Source organism: Rhincodon typus, chromosome 11, assembly GCF_021869965.1.
Source record: "Rhincodon typus isolate 14 chromosome 11, sRhiTyp1.1, whole genome shotgun sequence".
NCBI classification, from domain to species: Eukaryota; Metazoa; Chordata; class Chondrichthyes; order Orectolobiformes; family Rhincodontidae; genus Rhincodon; species Rhincodon typus.
In genome coordinates, this window is record NC_063342.1 from 75,531,429 (window position 1) to 75,549,572 (window position 18,144).

An 18,144-nucleotide genomic window follows, 5' to 3' on the forward strand; every position below is an offset into this window, starting at 1 on the left:
AAGATGATCGGGAAAGTAGGACCAATCTGAAACGAGGAATTAAGAGGGCTAAAAGGGGTCATGAAATATCTTTAGCAAACAGGGTTAAGGAAAATCCCAAAGCCTTTTATTCGTACATAAGGAGCAAGAGGGTAACTAGAGAAAAGGTTGGCCCACTCAAGGACAAAGGAGGGAAGTTATGCGAGGAGTCAGAGAAAATGAGTGAGATTCTTAATGAGTACTTTGCGTCGGTATTCACCGAGGAGAGGGACATGATGGATGTTGAGGTTAGGGATAGATGTTTGATTACTTTAGGTCAAGTCAGCATAAGGAGGGGGGATGTGTTGGGTATTCTAAAAGGCATTAGGGTGGACAAGTCCCCAGGTCCGGATGGGATCTATCCCAGGTTACTGAGGGAAGCAAGAGAGGAAATAGCTGGGGCCTTAACAGATATCTTTGCAGCATCCTTGAGCACAGGTGAGGTCCTGGAGGACTGGAGAATTGCTAATCTTGTCCCCTTGTTTAAGAAGGGGTAGCAAGGATAATCCAGGTAATTATAGACTGGTGAGCCTGACGTCAGTGGTGGAGAAGCTGCTGGAGAAGATACTGAGGGATAGGATCTATTTACATTTGGAAGAAAATGGGCTTATTAGTGATAGACAGCATGGTTTTGTGCAGGGAAGGTCATGTCTTACCAACTTGATAGAATTCTTTGTGGAAGTGACAAAGTTGATAGATGAGGGAAGGGCTGTAGATACGTGGACTTCAGTAAGGCATTTGATAAGGTTCTCCCTGGTAGGCTGATGGAGAAAGTGAAGTCGCATGGGGTCCAGGGTGTACTAGCTAGATGGGTAGAGAACTGGCTGGGCAACAGGAGACAGAGTTGTAGTGGAAGAGAGTTCTCCATTTTCAGAAACTATGACCAGTGGTGTTCCACAGGGATCTGTGTTGGGACAACTTTTGTTTGTATACATAAATGATCTGGAGGAAGCTATAGATGGTCTGATTAGCAAGTTTGCAGATGACACTAAGATTGGTGGAGTAGCAGATAGTGAAGGGGACTGTCAGAGAATGCAGCAGAATATAGATAGATTGGAGAGTTGGGCAGAGAAATGGCAGATGGAGTTCAATCCAGACAAATGCGAGGTGCTGCATTTTGGAATATCCAATTCAAGAGTGAACTATACAGTAAATGGAAAAGCCCTGGGGAAAATTGATGCACAGAGAGATCTGGGTGTTAAGTCCACTGTACCCAGAAGGTGGCAACGCAGGTCGATAGAGTGGTTAAGAAGGCATGTGGCATGCTTTCACTCATCGGACAGGATATTGAGTACAAGAGTTGGCAGGTCATGTTACAGTTGTATAGGACTTTGGTTTGACCACATTTGTGCACAAAACAGCTTCTATGACAGAGAGAAAGAACGTCGCAAAGCCATTTTCTAGAGATGATGGTCTTGAGTCATGGTGAAGGGACAATTTGCCTTATGACTTTTCCTGATGTGAAGCTGCTAAGGCAGGGGTTCAATCCAGCAGGGCATCAATGCCCACAGTGAAGCCTCCCTCAGGAGTATTTTGCTGTGCAAGAGCAAGTGTCTTTCTCAGTGGGGAGGGGGAGCCGAATTGGGCCTCAGTGAAAGTCCTGTTGAGTAATGGCTACAGCCATCATACATAGTCACCCCATGTAGACAATAGTGGTTCAAAGAGAGGGCCTGCCAGCTGTGTCTCAGGGCAAGTAGAGATGGGTTGGTCATCAATGGGACCTGCAAGTGCCAATGTTTGAAGTCATCAGAGTTCTGTATCTGCTCACACAGGAGTAAGGCTCATTCCCAAATCTCCCGACATGGTGTAGCTTGGAGAGAATTCTTTGTGACTGGACTAACACTTATCTCATTCAGGAACATATTTCAAGAGCCATTTTCAGTCTCGTATATGATGTTGTCAGATTTGTTTGAGAATTGTTTGTGGATTTGCTATTTTCCCTTAACAATCTCTTCGTGTGATAAAGACACTTCTTTTGTTCTTAAACCGTTTTTGCAGCATTCCCTGTCTGAAATAGTCTGTGTAATGAGGCACCCACCAGCATCTCTGAAGTTCACTGACAACTCGATATTCTCTGCGCTCAGCAAATACACCAGAGCAATTCAGCTTTCTCTAGATGGCCGCTCAGCACTGAGCCATCCCACAGAAGAAGATGATACCAATCAGTCTGTCTCGTCCATCGAGGATGATTTTGTGACTGCTTTTGAGCACTTGGAAGAGGAGGAAGCTGGAACTACACATGGGACAGCAGGTAAACATAAACCAGTAGCTTAGTTGGAAAATGTAATCGAACACCTATTCAGATTGAGCCTTCCCATGCTTGCTGAATGCAGGAGCTGAACATGATTCAGGGATCCATGCCAAAGACTCATAGGACAGAAAAAGGCCCTTTGATTGTCATGTCCACGCTGCTCAAAAACAACCACCTGATCCCATTTGCTAGACTTAGCCCACAGTCTTTAATGCTTTGCTTTTGCTTTTGCTTTGCTATCTAAACACTTAGATGTTATGAGGGTTTCTGCCACACCACCCTTACAGGCACTGAGTTCCAGATTCTCACCACTCTGGTTGAAAAAGCTTTTCCTCACATTTCATCTAAACCTTCTACCCCCTGGTCACTAATCCCTCCATCAAGCAAGAGATGTTTCCTCCTGTCAATTCTATTAATCATAGAATCCCTACAGTGTGGACATAAGCCATTTGGCCCATCGAGTCCACACCAACCCTCCAAAGAGCATCCTAACCCTTCTATCCCTTATAACCCTTCATTTCCCATGATTAATCCACCTAGCCTGCACATCCCTGGACACAATGAGTAATTTAGCATGGCCTGAACTGTGCATCTTTAGACTGTGGGAGGAAACAAGAGCACCTAGCGGAAACCCATGCAGAAACAGGGAGAATATGCAAACTCTGTGCAGACAGTCGCCTGAGGGTGGAATCGAACCTGGATCCCAGCCGCTGTGAAGCAGCAGTGCTAACCACTGCTGCCCTCACTCTTGTTATGCGTCTCATAATTTTATACATCACAATTATGTTCCCTATTGACCTTCTCTGCTGTAAGGAAAAAAAGACTGCGGTCTTCATTTACAGTGTGGAAACAGGCCCTTTAGCCCAACAAGTCCACACCAAACCTCGGAGCATCCCATCCAGACCCATCCCCCTATAACCCACCTAACCTACACCTCCCTGAACACTACGTGCAATTTAGCATGGCCAATCAACCTAACCTGCACATCTTTGGACTGTGGGAGGAAACCGGAGCACCCGGAGGAAACCCACGCAGACACTGGGAGAATCTGCAAATTCCACACAGACAGATGCCTGAGGCTGAGATCGAACCCGGGTCCCTGGCGCTGTGAGGCAGCAGTGCTAACCACCGTGCCACTTGTCCGATCTCTCGCTCTCCTGCTCTCCATGTAACTGAAACCCTCTAGCCCAGCCCAGGAAGGGGAGGTGATAGCCAAGTAGTGTTGTAGCTAGACTATTAATCTAGAAACTAAGTTAAGGTTCTGGGAACCTAAGTTCAAATACCACCATGGCAGGTGGTGGAATTAAGAATCTATTGATGACCTTGAAACCATTGTCAATTGTCGGAAACTCCTCTGATTCACTAATGTCCTTGTAGGAACGAAATCTGCCATCCTTACCTGGACTGGCCTCATGTGATTCCAGACCCACAGTGGGTTGTTGTGTGGTCAACTCTCAACTGCCTTCTGCAATAGCCTAGCAAGCCACTTGTATCAATTGCTGTGAAGGCTAAATAAAGAAATGAAACCTGTCAGGCCACCAGACATTAACCTTGGCACCGGAAACGCCAGTGCCAAAAACAGCCCAGTCAATTCTGCAAAGCCCTCCTTATTAATGTCTGGGAATTAGTGCAGATATTGGGAGAGCTGACTCACAGACTAGTCAAGCAACAGCCTGACATAGTCATACTCACGGAATCGTACCTTACAATGTCCCAGACACCATCACCATCCCTGGACATGTGTCCCACGGGCAAGACAGAGCCAGCAAAGGTGGCAATATAGTGGTATAGAGTCAGGAGGGAGTTGCCCTGAGAATCCTCGACATCGACTCCAGAACCCATCATGTCTCATGGCATCAAGTTAAACACGAGGAAGGAAATCTCCTACTGATTATCACGTACCGTCCTCTATCGGCTGATGAATCGGTATTCCTCCATGTTGAACAACACTTGGAGGAAGCACTCAGGATAGCAAGGACACAAAATGTACTCTGGGTGTGGGATTTCAGTGTCCACCACCAAGAGTGGCTTGGCAGCAGTATTACTGATCGAGCTGGTTGGGTCCTAAAGGACATAGCCACTAGACTGGGTCTGCAGCAGATGGTGAGGGAATCAACAAGAGGGAAACAGATATTTGACCTAACCCTCACCAATCTGCCAGCTACATTTGCATCTGTCCATGACAGTATCGGTAGGAGTGAACTTCACACAGTTCTTACGAAGGTGGAAGTCCTGTCTTCACGTTGAGAATCTTCTCCATGTTGTGTGGCACTATCACCGTGCTAAATGATACAGACTTCAAACAGATGCAGTAACTCAACACTGGGCGTCCATGAGGTACTGTGGGGCATCAAGAGCAGTGGAATTGTACTCTAGCACATTCTGCAACTTCATGGTCTAACATAGCCCCAACTCTACCTGTACCGTCAAGCCAGAGGATCAACTTTAGTTACATGGAGAGTGCAGGAGAGCATGCCAGGAGCAGCAACAGTCATACCTGAAGATGAGGTGTCAGCCTGGTGAAGCTACCAAATAGGACTACTTGTGTGCCAATAGCTTAATAGCAAGCGATAGAGCTAAGCGATCCCACAGCCATTGCATCAGATCTAAGTTCTGCAATCCTACCGCATCCAGTCATGAATGGTGGTGAACAGTTAAACAACTAAGTGGAGTAGGAAACTCCACAAATATCCCCATCATCAATGATAGAAGAACCCAATACGACAATGCAAAAAGTTGAAGCATTCGCAGCAATCTTCAGCTAGAAGTGCTGAGTGGATGATACACCTCGGCCTCCTCCAGTGGCCCCCAGCGTTACAGATACTAGCCTTCAGCCAATTCGATTCACTTCACGTGATATCAAGAAATGGTTGGAGGCATTGGAGACTGTACATGCTATGGGCCCTGAAGACATTTCGTCAATAGTACTAAAGACTTGTGCACCGGAACTTACTGCTCCCCTATCCAAGCTCTTCCAGTATAGTTACAACACTGGACCTACCTGACAGTGTGAAAAATTGCCCAGATATATACAAAAAAACAGAACAATGCAACCCAGCCAATTACTGCCCCATCAGAAAGTGATGGAAGGTGTCGTCAATACTGCTATCAAGCAGCACCTGCTCACTGGTGTTCAGTTTGTGTTCTGCCAGGGCCACATAGCTCTTGATCTCATTACAGCCTTGATTCAAATATGGACAAAAGAGTTGAATTCCAGAGTTGAAGTGAGAGTGACAGACATAGTGTCATATAACATGGAAATAAACCCTTTAGTCCAACTCGTCCATGCTGACCAAATTTCCCAAACCAAATTAACCTCTCTTGCATTTGGCCCAAATCCCTCTTAAACCCTTCCTCTTTATGTCTCCGTCCAAATGTCTTTTAAATGTTGTAATTGTACGACCTCTACCACTTCCTCTGGCAGTTCATTCCACATACAAACCATCTTCTCTCTGAAAAAAGTGCCCCTCTGGTCCTTTTTAAGTCTTTCTCCTCATCTCAAAAATATGTGCTCCAGTTTTGAACCCCCCCACTCTAGGAAGAAGACCTTTTGCTATTGACCTTATCCGTGCCCTCATGATTTTATAAACCTCTATAAGATCACCCCTCAATCTCCTACACCCTAGTGGATAAATTCCCAGCCTCTCCTCATGCCCTCCGATGGGGCAACATCCTTATAAATCTTTTCTGAACCCTCTCCAGCTTAATAATATCCTTCCTAAAGCAGGGCAACCAGAACTGTGCCAAACTGGCCTCGCCAATGTCCTGTACAATCCTGGGCATCAAGGCCACATACGACTGAGTGTAGCATCAAGGGGCCTTAGAAAAACTAGAATCAATGGTTATCAGGGGCCAGACTCTCTGCTGCATGGAGTATACCTGGCATATTAGGAAGATGGTTGTGCTTATTGGAGGCCAGTAATCTCAGCTCCAGGATATCTCTGCAGGAGTTCCTCAGGTTAGTGTCCCAGGCCCAACTATCTTCAGCTGCTTCATCAACGACCTTCCCTCCATCAGAACGTCAGAAGTGGGAATATTCACTGCGTAATCATCAATGTTCAGCCCCATTCACTTGACCCCTCGGATACTGAAGCAGTCCATGTTGAAATACAACGAAATATGGGCTGATAAGTGGCAAGTAATATTCATGCCATACAAATGCCAGACAATGATCATCTCCAATAAGAGTCATAGAGTCCAACTCGTCCATGCTGACCAAGTTTCTAAAAGTTGAATTTCTTTCAAGTCACTGCCCCGAGACAACTAAAGGCTTTATTAGTTCCTTCAGTATACCAGAGATGACATCCCAGGTCAGATAGTGCGTTTTACGTATGAGGCCTTGTTTAGAATCTGGCTGTATATCAACTTGGAGTCAGGCTGGTTTTATTTCCAAAGTTGGAATTTATAACATGCCTCATTGACTGTCGACAAATTGTCCCTTTTGAACAAAATGGAACGTGTGTGTGTGTGAGTGTGTGTGCATGCATGCACGTGCGGATAACCTCACGATGCTGCACTTCTCTAGCTTCCACCATAAACATATTTAAAAAACTGTCCAACACCGGTAAGCCCTGTGCATACATGGGATCTGTTCAGAGGAGGAACGTGACAGACACGTGAAGATGCTGAAGGATGCCTTCATAAGAATGGGATACAATGCTCAACTCATTGATTGCCAGTTCCGATGTGTCATGGCGAAAATTTGTAATGACCTCCTCCAGAAGACATACAAAGGATACAACCGATAGGGTAACTATGCCATGTTCTCAGCAGCCTTCGACACATCATCAGTGACAATAAGCACCTTGCCAAGATCTTCCCTACGCCTCCACTTCTCACCTTCAAACAACCGCCAAACCTTAAACAGACCATTATTTGAAGTAAGCTACCCAGTCTTCAGAAGACATTGACCACAACACCACACAACCCTGTCATGGCAACGTCTGCAAGACATGTCAGATCATCAACATGCACACTATCATCACGTGTGGGAACGCCACCTACCATGTGCACAGCAGATACTCGTGTGACTTGGCCAACATTGTCTACTCCATTCTCTACAGGCAAGATGCCCTGAGGCATGGTGTATTGGCGAAACCATGCAGACGCTATGACACTGATGATTGGACACTGTGTAACAATTGCCAGACAGGGATGTTCCCTCCCAGTGGGAGGGCCTAGGATCTTCTGGTAACCGTCCTCCAAGGCTGATATCGGGACACGCAACAACAGTCGCTGAGCAGAGGCTGATAACCAAGTTCGGCACTCATGAGGATGGTGTCAACCAGGATCTGGGGTTCCTTTCGCACTACAAGTGGCCCTACCACACTATATACTCTTACATGCACACATACACACACACACACTCTCTCATGCGAACACACATATATGTGTAAATCTATTGGGTGAATTTGTCTTTGCAGATTTGTAATTGCAGATACATTCTGTTTTGTTCAAAAAACACGCAGTTCATAGACAGTCAATGTGGCATTTTATAAAATCCCTACTTTGGAAATAAAACCAGTCTGACTCCAAGTTGGTCCTCAGCCAGATTCTAAACAAGGCCTCACACTTAAAGTGTGTTGTCTGACCTGAGATGTCACCTCTGGTATGATGAAGGTACTGAAAATTAAAGGTTTTATCACGAGGCAGTGACTTGAAAAAAATTTGGGAATTTGCATATTAATCCTTTTTAACTGATTAAAGATTTAATAACCGTCTTAGGTTTGTTCAACATTGCATCAGTTCTCTGGCCCTTTGATTTTTTGCTTATAAATTCTGTGTCTGATACCACCTCTCACTGACACCTGAAGGAGTGAGACTCTGAAAGTTTGTCTTCCAATAAACCTGTTGGACTATAACCTCGTGTTGTGATTTTTGACCTTGTTTACCCCAGTCCAACACTGGCACTTCCACATCATAATTTTGTAGATCTTTACCAGTTGGTCTCTCAGCCTTCGTCATTCTAGTGAAAGCAGTCCGAGTTATTCCAACCTCCCTTTATACCTAAAACCCTCCAGATCAGGAAATATCCTAGTAAACCTTCTCTGCACCATCTCCAAAGCACCCATGTCCTTACTTCACACAATGTTCCAAATGTGGCCTAACTAAAATTTTATACAGCTGTAATATAATTTGCCAACTTTTATATTTGATGCCCGAGCCAATGAAGGTATGCATGCTGTATGCCTTCTTGACTACCTTATCCATCTGTGTTGCCACTTTCAAGGATCTGTCAACCTGTATGCCCAGATTCCTCTGTCTGTCAATGCTGCTGAGAGTTCTGTCAATTATTTTATAATTTGCACCTGAATTTGATCTTCCAAAATGCATCACCTCACATTTGTCTGGACTAAACTCTATCTGTCAATTCTCTGCCCAAATCTGCAATCTATCTATATCCCACTGTATTCTTTGTCAATTGTCCTCATCATCTGCAACTCTGCTTGGTGTCATCTGCAAACTTGCTTTCCTCCATATTATTTGTTTAACAAACAACAACAGCCCCAGCACTGATCCCTGCAGAGCACCACTAGTTACTGATCTCTGTTCTGAAAAGCACACTTCCACAGCTACTCTGTTTTCTATTGCCAAGCCAGCTAACCTGGATCCTATGAGACTGTGCTTTTTGTACCAGTCTACCATGAGCTACCTTATCAAATGCTTTACTGAATTCCATGTCGACAACATCCACTGCCCTTCCCTCATCAATCATTCTTGTCACCACCTCAAAAAACCTCAATGAAGTTAGTGAGACATGACCTTCCCTGCACAAACCCAAGCTTCCAAATGTGAATAAATCCTGTCTCTCAGTATCTTCTCCAGCAGCTGCTTCCCCACTGATGTCAGGCTCACTGGCCTGCAATTGCCTAGGTTAACTCTGTTACCCCTCTTAAACAAAGGAACAACTTTGGCCATTCTCTGATCCTCTGGAACCTTGCCGGAGCCCAAAGAGGATAGAAAGATATCTGTAAAGGCCCCAGCTATTCCCTCCCTTGCCTCTGGGATAGATCCCATCTGGCCCCAGGGCGTTGTCTACCTTAATGTATTCAAGACACCAACACTTCCATCGTCATTACGTTGACCTGCCTAAGAGTAATCACGCACCTTTCCCTAACCTCAACCTCATGTCTCTCTCTTTGGTGAATACCAATGTAGAGTATTCATTAAGGATCTCACCCATTTCCTCTGGCTCCATACATATCCTGAGTGGGCTTACTCTCTCCCTAGCTACCCTCTTCCTCCTAATATAATTATGAAATGTCTTGGGATTCTTCTTTACCTTGCTGGCCACAGACATTTCATGGCCCATTTTAGCTCTCCTAACTCCCCATTTGAGCTCCTCCCTGCTTTGTCTATATTCTTCAAGCACTTTGTTTTTAGTTGCATACCTTAGGTATGCTTCTGTATTTTTGACTAAGATGATAAATTCTCCTACCATCTGTAATTCCTGAATCCTGCCATTCCTTCATTTTCACAGGAGCATGCCTGTCTTGCACTGTAATCACCTGGTCTTTAAAAGGCTCCCAAATGGCAGATGTGGATTTTCCCCCAAACAGCTGTCCCAATCCACATTCTCCAATTCTTGCCCAAGTTGGTTATAGTTGGCCTTCTCCCAATTTTAACATCTTTATCCGAGGTCCATTCTTGTCCTTATCCATAAGTATCTGAAAACTTATGGAATTATGGTCACTATTCCCAAAATGCTCCCTCGCTAAAACTTTGATCACCTGGCTAGGCTCATTTCCTAATACCAGGTTTGATATGGCCCTCTTCCTCATTGGACTATCCACATACTGTTTCAAAATACTGTCCTGGATAGAATTAACAAATTACTCCTTATCTAAGCCCCTCAGCACCAGGGGAGTCCTAGTCAGTATGGGCGAAGTCAAAGTGACTCACCCACAACAACCCTGTTATTTTCACTTCTTTGCAGAAACCGTTCGTGCATCTATTCCTCCATCTCCTGCTGGCACCTGGGAGGTCCGTAATACAATCCCACCATTGTGATTGTACCCTCCCTGTTCATGACTCACTACACCCGGCATGCTAATGGTCAAATTAATTTCTGTGGTCTGAGCTGGCACCAACATCCCCTTAGATGTTCTTGCTGTTTCAAATTCGATTATGTGACTGCTTAAGAGCGTAAATATAGAGAGGCTGACTTTTACACAGTTTGCATGTCAACCTTTGGTTTAGGAACATAGGAGTAGGCCATTCAGCCCATTGAGCCTGCCCTGCCATTCAATACGATCATGGCCGATTGAACACTTCACTGCCTTCTAACTACCCATCCGAAAAAACCCTGCATGCCTCTGGTAATCAGAATCTATCAATCTCTACCTTAAACATGCTCAAAGACGGAAGTGCACAGTTCTCTTTAGTAGAGCATTCCAAAGGTTTACAACCCTGTGGGTAAACTTTCTCTCCCTCCCTCTCTGCCCTCTCCTTCCCTCCCCTCCTCTCTCTCCTGCTCCCTCTCTCCCCCTCTCCTGCCTCTCTCTTCGCCCCCCATCTCCCCCTCCCCTATCTTCACCTATCTCGCCCTCCCCTCTCTGCCCTTCCCCCCCTATCGGCCTTCCTACGCCCCTGGCTCCCCCCCCCACCCCGTTCTTCTTCCCCCCCCCCCACCACCAGCCCACACGTGCGGCCCCACTCCCCATTTTGCATGCATTCCCGCTTGCTCGCCCGGTTATTGAAATCATGTTCTAGTGTAGGATCAGTAAAGATGGAAATGTAAGGATTCCCAGATGGTACTTAAAATTGATTTTTATTTTTAGATAAAATCATATGTGCCTCAATAGCATAGCCTTATTTAAAGTGACTATTACTTTGGCAGTCTTATGATGGATGACAAGGTTCGATGTTTTCACAGAAGACTCGGTAGTCTCATTATGAAAGGGTAGACTAATTAAAAGTCTAGTTCCTACCGCTCATACCAATTTTCTGGCTGTATATGATTGCCTGTGTGACAAATATCTCAAATCCAGTGGTCAATAAAGGCAGTCATTCTGTGTAGCAATATTTAAACTGCAGGCCACTGTGATTTGCAGTTTTATTTACAACTTATTATGTAAATAGTAAAGGATCCAGATGGCATTGTTCAGAAGGCCCTGTTCTCCTTGGTGGAAATTTAAGATAAGGGCCTTTTGAAGGGAAATATTTTCCCCCAGTTGTTGGTGGGGGCGGGGGGAACACAAGCGGAAAGAGGAGAAATCCTCATGATATTTCAGAAGACTCAGATAGAATCCATACAGTGTGGAAGAAGGTCATTTGACCTATCAAGTCCACATCAACTCCTGAAATGCATCCCACCCCCCTGTAACCCTGCAGTTCCCATGGCTAAACCAGCTAGCCTACACATCCCTGGATACTATAGCAATTTAGTATGGCCAGTCCACCCTAACCTGCACATCTTTGGACTGTGGGAGGAAGCCAGAGCACCTGGTGGAAACCCATCAGACACAGAGGGAGAATGTGCAAACTCCACACAAGCAGTCACCTGAGGCTGGAATTGAACCCGGGTCCCGTGAAGCAGTGGTGCTAACCACTGAGCCATTGTGTCATAAACTATGGGACTGCAGATCAAGAGCAGGAAGGTAGGATGAGATGGGGTAACTGCTGGTTGTCCAGCATCAATTGAATGGCTGAATGACCACCTCCTGTGCTGTATATTTGTGATCTGATGATTGAAGGGCATTTCAGTCATACCACTTGCTCACATCAACAACCATCTGTCGACTGATTGGAAGTCTCTCCCTTAATCAGTCAGCAGTACTAAATTTGAAGATTGAGAGCTTGACGTCCAAAGCCATTTTCTGAGACACCCCTCACCCCCACACTCAACGAGAAGGGCTTCCACCTGCGTTTTATGAACTAATACATGATGTGGTGTGCACACACCCCAGGTGATTAAGCCTTGACAGATGAGCAGTTAGTTCTGATAGATACAGTCTTGTCTCACAACAGAACTCACCTAATTTTTGTCAGTATCCACAGTCAGAAGTTCAGTTTCCTGTAAATACATAAATCATCTTGTTTTTGATTTGTAAACCACAGGCTTTGATCCCAAACACCAGGATGCAGCTCCTCAAGCCTTCGCACTAGAATTTGCTGAGACAACAATTCCTAGTGACTCTTCGCAAAATCAGGTCTTTGACCAGTCAGCACCCCTGTTACTTCAGAACTCACTGTGCCCAAGGCAATGGTCATCTGCTAAAAGCTCAGTTATAACCTTAAGCTCAGATCCTGGGAAGCAAAGAAGTTTTTACAGACCGTGCAATGCTCCCGTCCTAGCGTCAAGTAATGGGCATACATCTGTGCCCTCTGTTTCTCCCTCAGAATCTGATGACTCAGGAGGCTCAAGTCCAAGTCCTGTCATCTTCTTGGATGAGGAAGGCTACCAGAAAAGTCTGAAAGCCAGCCTGGAAATACCCCAGATCCCGATACTCAAAGATGACATTGAGGACTCGGACTCTGAACTGAGTGAATTCTTTGACAGTTTTGACCGGTTTGACGAGTTGGACGAAATGTTAGGGTGCACGGCTGCTAACTTGCAGCACGGCTCCAGCCCTCAAAATCTACTGAGGAATAACTGTGCAGCAAAGCTGCCTTCAGGCTTCACCCTGCAGCAGCGCACAACTGCCGCTGCTGCTGCTATGAATCCGCAGAGGTTTGACCAGCCAATCCTCCCTGCCAATGTGAAGAAGCCGACCGCTCGCAAGGCAGAATCGCCCTACAACAGCCTGTCTGATGTCCCGGATTCCCCTCGCCCAATGAACACCTCGGGAGAAGACAGCAGTCCACTCTTCAGCCCAGTCCATTCTTCAGCATTCATCCCCCTTGCTGCTTGTGGGAGTTCTGAGGGTTTTGGCAGAACAGGGGCCTCCGACACTAACGTTTGTAACGCACTGAACCTCGGAGGGCTTTCCAGCACCTCCTCAAATGATGTCAGTGATAATTCACACTGCTTCAAGGGTTCTGTTTTCAAATACCCGCAGACCACTGGCAGTGAGCAGAGAGGAACAACTGGATACACTCAGGATGTACACTGGTCAAATGGAGTTGCACATCTGGGGGAGCCAGCCTCCACTGAAAACTCCAACATGGAAGAACCTGCAGACTGTACTCTTCGACAGCAGAAATGTTCAAACTTGCTGAAAGATGGCATTCAACGTATCGCCACGGAACTTGTGGAGAAAAGTCTTGGTGGTGCCTTTAAGGATTTGCGGAAGGGTGTTACTTCATGCACAAGTACCCTGTGTCACCTTGCTGCGAGACTGACATCCTCTGTGATTCAAATGGCTCTACAAGAGATTGGGGCGAGGCAAGCCTTCGCACGAAGGCGGATTGCCATCAACAATCTAGCAGATTATTTGGTTGGTGACGCAATCTCTGGAGCACTCCAAGAGTTGGAGTTTGTGAAGAAACAGATCTTCAACAATGCCATTGCCCGGTTTGCCACTGACCTGGCTGAGGAGCTCGTTTTCGAGGGAATCATGGAGGTTTGTCAGTTCTCCCATCCGCTGACACCTATGTCTGTCACAAGCTGGTCACTGGATGACGAAGCAAAGGTTGTCAGCTGCTACGCGAGAGACTTGTCTGAGTCAGTCCTACAGGAAGCCTTTATTGAACTGTCTCAAGTAGATGTGACCTTTATGACACAAGCAGCCATCAGTATTTCTCTAGATAATATAAAAGATGTTGGAGGTGAAGATATAACCCAGGCACTAAAGATTGTTAATGACACTATTGATGTTGAAGGGGAAACACTGCTTAGAGATCCTGAAGCCTGCTGTACAAATCCTGTTGCAGACAAAGACCTCGATGTCTTGCACTCATCAGAGGCAGACTACAAGATAACAGAAGCTTTACTCTGTGTTTCTGGCATTCTGAGTTGTGTATCCGTTCCTTGTGTTGTCAAGGCACTTTCCTGTTCCTGTCATCGTATCTCACCCAAAGTGAAACCAGAACAATCTCCAAAGACTAGCCTTGCTAGACCAGATTCAAGAAGCAGAAAAGTGGATAAAATGTCACCTCTAAGCTGTTTACACAAACCAGTAGAGTGTGCAAATTGTGCCACCTGCAGTGGGTATGTTTTCTGTGACACCATGTATTTATCTATGGAGGCTTCAGACCATGAAACCTCGATGAAAAGTGAAGGCTTGGGCACTAACGAGGCTTCTGCTACCTTAGAGAAGAATTGTCAAACAACAGTGGCGATGTTTGATTTTGTGGTCAATAATGCTTTCGATTTAGTGACTGCGCCCAAAGTTGAGTCCGAGACAGAGGGGTATGCCTCTCAATTAAGTAAAAAAATACTCTTTGAACCTGTCGCTGAGAGTCCACCAGTTTCCCAGAAGCACTTTGCTGCACAGTTGGCTGAAGCAATTGTTAGGAATTCGGTCGATGAGCTGAAAACAAAAGCCATAATGCCGTGTGAGAATGGTGGTTTGCAGGCTGGCACTGTCGAAATTAGTCAAGCCCCTGCTGCGAGGCTCCAGGAGATTCCAGAGGGGCAGATGCTGGATCAGTTTTCAGTCCTGAAAATAATTTCAGACAGACAGCGTCGAGATGTGTGCTCTAAGTCACCAGATCTGTTGCGAACGCCTCCCGTGTCACCAACTGAATGTATTCCTGGCAAGCGTTTGACCATCCCTCAGCATTTTGCACAGGAGCTGAAAGGCCACCTAGCAGAAGAGTTTCCTCCGTGCACTCCACCTCCTAGTCCGACTGTGGGTCTCAAGAATTCAGGTGTCAACTATATAGAGGGTGTCCGTGGTCCTGAGCTCGCAGATAGCTTAAAGTCATTGACCAGACATCTGCAGGGTCAAGCCTTGATGCCAACTTTCCAGACTCTCTCAGCAGATTTAAATGAGCAAAACCAAGAGCTGAGTGTAGGGTTACTTGGAAAGTCGAGAGCAGGGCTTAATAAAGACGACATATTTTCAGAGGAACATCTTGACCATGTTGAAGGAAGTAAGTCTCCTGAAACACCACCCCCAACACCGCAGCAATCATTCCATGGAAAGAGTCTGAGGAGTTTTAGTAGGAAACTTAAAGGAGAGTTGGCTAAAGAGTTCATGCCAGTGACCCCGCCTTCCACCCCCCATAACCATTCTGCTCCAAGCTTGGCAGTGATGACCCAGGATACTGAGCAAAAGGCTGAGTTTGTGCTGAAGCTAATGAGGTCGCTGTCTGAAGAGGTTCTGGATAATGAGGACGAAGAAAACTTTGACTTTGCCGAGAGGCACGGTGAGTCAAGGGAGCAGCCCAGTCTGAGTCTGAGGCGGGAAACAAAGATTTTGGAGAAAGAAGAACTGAAGTTGGATATTAAGAGACATGCCCTGCATTATGCCAGTCAACTGGCATCCAGCATAGTATCCATGGCAACCGAAATTGCAGCAATCTGTGTCGAAGATGCTAATAAGTGCAATGCCAGTAAAATGAGGAATTTCAAGGTGCCCCCTAGCAACCTGTGGAGGTCAGCAGCCCAAAGTGAACTACACACCTGGGCCTCCGCTGCTGAAATGAAATTTCCAGAAGAAGTTGTGGGGTCTTTGTGGAACTACGCTGGCAAAGTTGCCGGAGAGGTCATTCGGGATGCTAAAAAAATTCTCAGTTCAAAGAAGCACAAGGTGAGAAAATTTAAGAAGGATGTTGGCCAAGCAGAAAGCAGTGAATCCAGCTATGGAGAGCAAGAGCAGGTTGGAGTTGAAGGGTTAAATACCTTGGCTGATCATTGGTCCCAGGAGCTTGTGGATTCCATGCTTCACTCACCTCAGGGTAGTGCACCTGGGCTCATGTCGAAGCATTCAAGCTGCGAAAGTGTGACTGATGAGTATGCAGAATACATCATGAGAATGATCAGTAGGGAAGGTGGAAATGGTGAGGTAATAGTGGATCATTATGCCAGTAAACTTGCCTTCAGGACTGTGAAAGTAGGCCTGGAACAAGCAGCCAGGAGGATCAGGCAAAAGTATAAGAGGAGACTGCTGTCCTCCCAACAGTCAAGAGGTGACAATGGGGCGAAGGAACTTTTAAAGTTTCTGACAAGGGAGGACGCCCAAGATGGAGACCTTTGCAGAAGAGGCCATGATCAAAGACTGAACAGAAAGGACTCCAGAGATTTGACGAGGTTTGCAGAATCGGTTGCTCAATCAATCACTTATGAAGTCACGCAGAAACTGAAGACAGCGTCTGGCATACATGGCTTACCTAAGTCCCTTACAGATTCTTGCCTGTATGAAAGGTCCCAACTGGAACAGATGGCAGAGGGGCTTATCAAGAAGACATGGACCTGCTCAATCAAACCCATTATCCAGAGGAGCAAACGCTATCACAGTACAGGAAGTTTAAACGATTACGGTTATGGCCTCGATAGCACAAATCGAGCTCTTGAACATTATGTGGGGAAAAGTGTGGATGGTGCAGTCCAGCTGAGTATGACTGAGGCTGGTGTTGGCATTCTCGAAAGCAGGAAGCAGAAAGAGTGCTTAGCATATGCTGAAAAATTGACAGAAATGGTTTTAAAATGCTGTCTAACTGATAAAGAATCACGAAGTTGCATCAATAGGCTAAACTCCCAGACTACTGCGTTCTGCAGCAAAAATGCCACCAAAACACCATGGCACAACAGTAAAGCACCTAGCAAGCCAGAACACTATGTCCACCGCACAGTAGGAGCTTGCCAGCTAGATGTGCCAAGGATTCACATTGAGTTGGAACAGAGGGGACTTTTTCCAGAGGATTTGATGTCTGTGGCCATCGAGAAAGCCAAGCGAGATCTCAGTAATACCAGCCTGGCAGCAGATAGTGGCATCGGACAGGACGGGGCAAGCTTCACTGAAAACCTCGCTGCAGAAATAATGACTTCAGCGATGATCAGTGCAAGCCAGTCGATTGTAAGGTAAGCAAAAGTTACCCTGCCATCACTTTATCTCGACTCAAGTTGAAAATATTTCCTTGTTTCCTCTGTCGTAACATTGTCTTCATCTTTTGGGGAAATTGCTGGGAGGAAATGAACAGGGAGCAGTCAATTCAAAAGAATTGGCAGCAGTTAAGTGATCTAGCTGTGCCAGCCCCGCGCCAACCTGCCATTGTTACCTCGAGATCTCCATTGTCACTTCACTCTGGCACTGTATGTCATCACCATTCATTGGTTGCTGTTGAACAGAAGACATTGTAAACGCAAGAGGGTTAGTCAGCATCTGTCAGAAGTTAAAAATATAAAGTCTCCACCATCTGTTCCAGTTGGGCTCTTTCATACAGGCAAGAATCTTTGAGGGACTAGGGTAAGCCAATATGTCAGATCCTGTCTTCAGTTTCTGTGTGATTTCATAAGTGATTGATTGATTAAGCAACTGATTCTACAAGACTTTATAACATGGCATGTTTTAAAATGTTTCCTTGAATTCAAAGTGAGATGCAATGTCCCGAATAAGGGGCTGGTGTGGTAATGTTAAACTCTACTAGGAAAGAGGCCCGATGGATCTGGTAGTCATGGTGAAAGAGACCCAAGCCAAAACCTGTAGAACATCAAGTGACAGTTTTCACTCTTGACACAAAAGAGGGATTTTCTGACACAGACCCACAACAAAGATCTCTTTCCTTCTTCAAAGAGATAGAAGATAGAACTTGTGGAGACTTAAAAGACCTAAGGAGTTGATCGGGTGGGCCTCGCTACTGGAAGGACTTAGGGGATACTCAGAAGACTGAGTGGAATGCTGCTCCAAACACACTGGAAGACTTATCCTGACCTGCAGGGAGCCTGCTGAAAAGCCAGGAGCTCCTTAGGACTGAACTTATCAGGTTGTATATCTGCTGGGAATATGGTTTAACATCCAAATGAGTCATACAAACTTATGATTGTGTTA

General features: G+C 45.8%; 1 protein-coding gene across 15 annotated transcripts in view; it reads left to right on the forward strand.

Moving 5' to 3' along the window:
• The window catches only part of akap11 (A kinase (PRKA) anchor protein 11), a 90,502-nt gene that overhangs the window by 36,106 nt on the left and 36,252 nt on the right, over nt 1-18,144 (forward strand). For 14 of the 15 annotated variants that reach the window (XM_048602737.1, XM_048602727.1, XM_048602729.1 and 11 more), the window contains 2 exons: nt 2,017-2,269; nt 12,329-17,177. In XM_048602737.1, coding sequence (XP_048458694.1) covers nt 2,017-2,269; nt 12,329-17,177 — 5,102 coding nt within the window. Of the gene's footprint in view, nt 1-2,016; nt 2,270-12,328; nt 17,178-17,889; nt 18,080-18,144 lie in introns of all 15 variants that reach the window. The other variant, XR_007263190.1, reaches the window with a different exon arrangement.